Source organism: Mandrillus leucophaeus, unplaced genomic scaffold, assembly GCF_000951045.1.
Source record: "Mandrillus leucophaeus isolate KB7577 unplaced genomic scaffold, Mleu.le_1.0 Scaffold125, whole genome shotgun sequence".
NCBI classification, from domain to species: domain Eukaryota; kingdom Metazoa; phylum Chordata; class Mammalia; order Primates; family Cercopithecidae; genus Mandrillus; species Mandrillus leucophaeus.
This window is the reverse complement of record NW_012100876.1, coordinates 1,653,370-1,655,927: the sequence shown is the minus strand read 5'-3', so window position 1 is coordinate 1,655,927 and position 2,558 is coordinate 1,653,370. Positions and strand designations below refer to the sequence as shown.

General features: G+C 45.1%; 1 protein-coding gene across 4 annotated transcripts in view; it reads left to right on the top strand.

Moving 5' to 3' along the window:
* NUP93 (nucleoporin 93kDa) overlaps positions 1-2,202 on the top strand; it is a 114,178-nt gene extending 111,976 nt beyond the window's left edge. For all 4 annotated transcript variants that reach the window (XM_011971871.1, XM_011971875.1, XM_011971872.1 and 1 more), the window contains one exon: positions 1,925-2,202. In XM_011971871.1, coding sequence (XP_011827261.1) covers positions 1,925-2,035 — 111 coding nt within the window. In that variant the 3' untranslated portion in view covers positions 2,036-2,202. The remainder of the gene's footprint in view (positions 1-1,924) is intronic.
* Positions 2,203-2,558: the final 356 nt, after the last annotated feature.

The window sequence follows — 2,558 nt, the reverse complement described above, 5'->3', positions numbered from 1 at the left end:
TTTTTTTTTTTTTTTTTTTTTGAGGCAGGGCCTGGTGCTGTCGCCCAGGCTAGAATGCAGTGACATGATCTCAGCTCACTGCAGCCTCCACCTCTTGGGCTCAAGCCACCCTCCCACCTCACCCTCCCAAGTAGCTGGGACTCCAGGTGTGCACCACCACACCCAGCTGAGTTTTGTACTTTATATAGAGATGGAGTTTTGCCATGTTGCCCAGACTGATCTCGAACTCCTGAGCTCAAGAGATCCCCCCAACCTCGGCCTCCCAAAGTGCTAGGATTATAGGCGTGAGCCACCGTGCCCAGCCCGACAATGATGTTTTTTAAAATTACCTTTCCTTTAACATTTCCACTTAATTTTTGATGAGACTCTCAGGATCTCAGTGTCTAACATCAGACTTGGTTTTGGCAGCCAAGAAGCCTTGTTCTGTCTTCTGCCTCTGAGGATGTCTGTGAGCTCTTTCCACTGTGACCCCACAGGCATTGTTGTTGATAAAACTTGTGAAAGATGGTGGAAATTTCCACCTTTAGGAATGTGGGTAACAGTGCTCAAGAGTGGTCCACTGAAGTGGTCAGCCCGTCCAGGTGCGCACCAGAGCATTTGCTGGTCTTCTCCCTACCCTGGACAGATAGGAATCTAAACGCCAGATGTGCCAGCGGTGGGCTCATGGTGCCTACCACTTGGCAGGAATCTTTTTTGATAATAGAAACCCAGTGCAGTGATGTTTGTGAATGTGAGTATTGAGATAGTGGATACTTCTTGGTGCTCTGTGTGCCACTTACAGTTCAGGCAGACTTGCCCACTGAGAGGAGCTGGTCCCTGGCAGGCCATGTCCCATGTCTGAAGATCATTCTCCTGCCTGCCTTTTGCCCACCACTCTCCTTTTTCTTTCTTTTTCTGAAAGGTAGGGGCGAATAGGATTAAGTAAAAGGTTATATATAAAAGTTGCGTGCCCAAGAGGTCTGCAAGCCCACTGATGTCCTTGGTTTCATGGTTTAAAGTGAGATACTGCCCAGTAAGGGAGTGAATCCTTTTACTTGAACATCCCTAGAGCTCATTTCAAAGAGCCCATGCACTTTCATTCACTTCTAAAGAAAATACAATGGGTATTCCTATCACAAAGTCAGATTTCTTTTTGTTTGGACATTAGTAAGGACATACACTCGCTAGTTTGTTTTACACATCAGGTAAAAAGCATTTGCTTTTCAATTTTCTTCTGGAATGGTCCTTAAGTAAGCCTAGTAGATGACTCTTCAGTTTTTCTTTAAATTCTTGTTACTAGTCCAGAAAGGTGTTTGTAGATTCTCCCTTTCTAGTCCAGATTTGGTTTAAATTTGTAGGGCCACCTTTTTCCCTCCTGGAACAATCCAGGAGTTCCATAAATACTGTTGCCTGGGGAAAGAAGGGCTAAGCATGTATGTCAGGAAGGGAGAAGACAGGAGGAACGAAAGGAAGGAAGAGGAAAGATGCATGGGAGGAAGAAAGCCGGCGTGGGACTGCACAGTCACAGCCCTTGCCTCCGGTGTTACAAGGGCTTCATGGGGCTCTGGAGACTCAGATCCCTGTGAAAGCAGATGGACAGAAACCAGCCAGAGAGAGAGGCTCTGAAAATTGGAGCAGGCAGTTCTGAAGCTCAGGGCTGTGTCAAAAGCTAGCCAAATGTGTTGGGGCGAGGCGGCTTGCCTGGCAAACCCATCTGCTTTTTGCTTAGTAAATGGGTTTGGATGCCTGTGGAACAGGGGCCTCGGGGGACGAGCTTTGTTAACTTTGTGTCATGCTGAAGGAATACGACAGAGGAGGGTACGACTGTCATCCACCCACCAGGGATCTGTCCCTGACACCCCAGGGTGGAGGATGGAAGAACATGGAATAGTGCCCTGACTCAAAAGTTAACCAATTTCCTTTGCTTCCTTCCCTTTTCTCTCAGCAACTCCGAAGTCAAGCCCGAACTCTGATTACCTTTGCTGGAATGATACCCTACCGAACGTCTGGGGACACCAATGCGAGGCTGGTGCAGATGGAGGTCCTCATGAATTAAGTGCCATGCTTTGGGGACATCTGGGTCGGCACGCTGTCAGTACATCAGGCACATGGGCCCACTAGGGTGGGGTTTCTGGTTTTGTTTCTGTTGTGTTTTGTTTTGGTTTCTGTATTATGTATTTTTGTCAACACCAATAAATTTCTTTGATTTGTATTTCTTTTCAACATTCTTTTATTTTCTTTTTTTTTTCCTTTGAAATTTTGTTTACATTTTTATTTGTGTAATGGGGAATGCTGTCACTAGCTCTTGGGCCAGGGAATGAGAGGCTATGTAGATATTCATTATTTGGTTAAATTGACCTTAAATAATTAAAAATTTACCCAAAATGAGCCAGGAAACAAAGCCTTTGGGAGTTACTTTTATTTAGATATAATATTCTATATAGCAGAGTCACGATTCATTTTCACATTTTTATTTGAATGTGAAAGTCAACCTCAGCCTTAGAAGATGTAAGATTTGTGTGTGAAATATCAAGCACTCCATGTCCTCCTCTTCTTGGGTGTGACTTAAGTCCAGATGG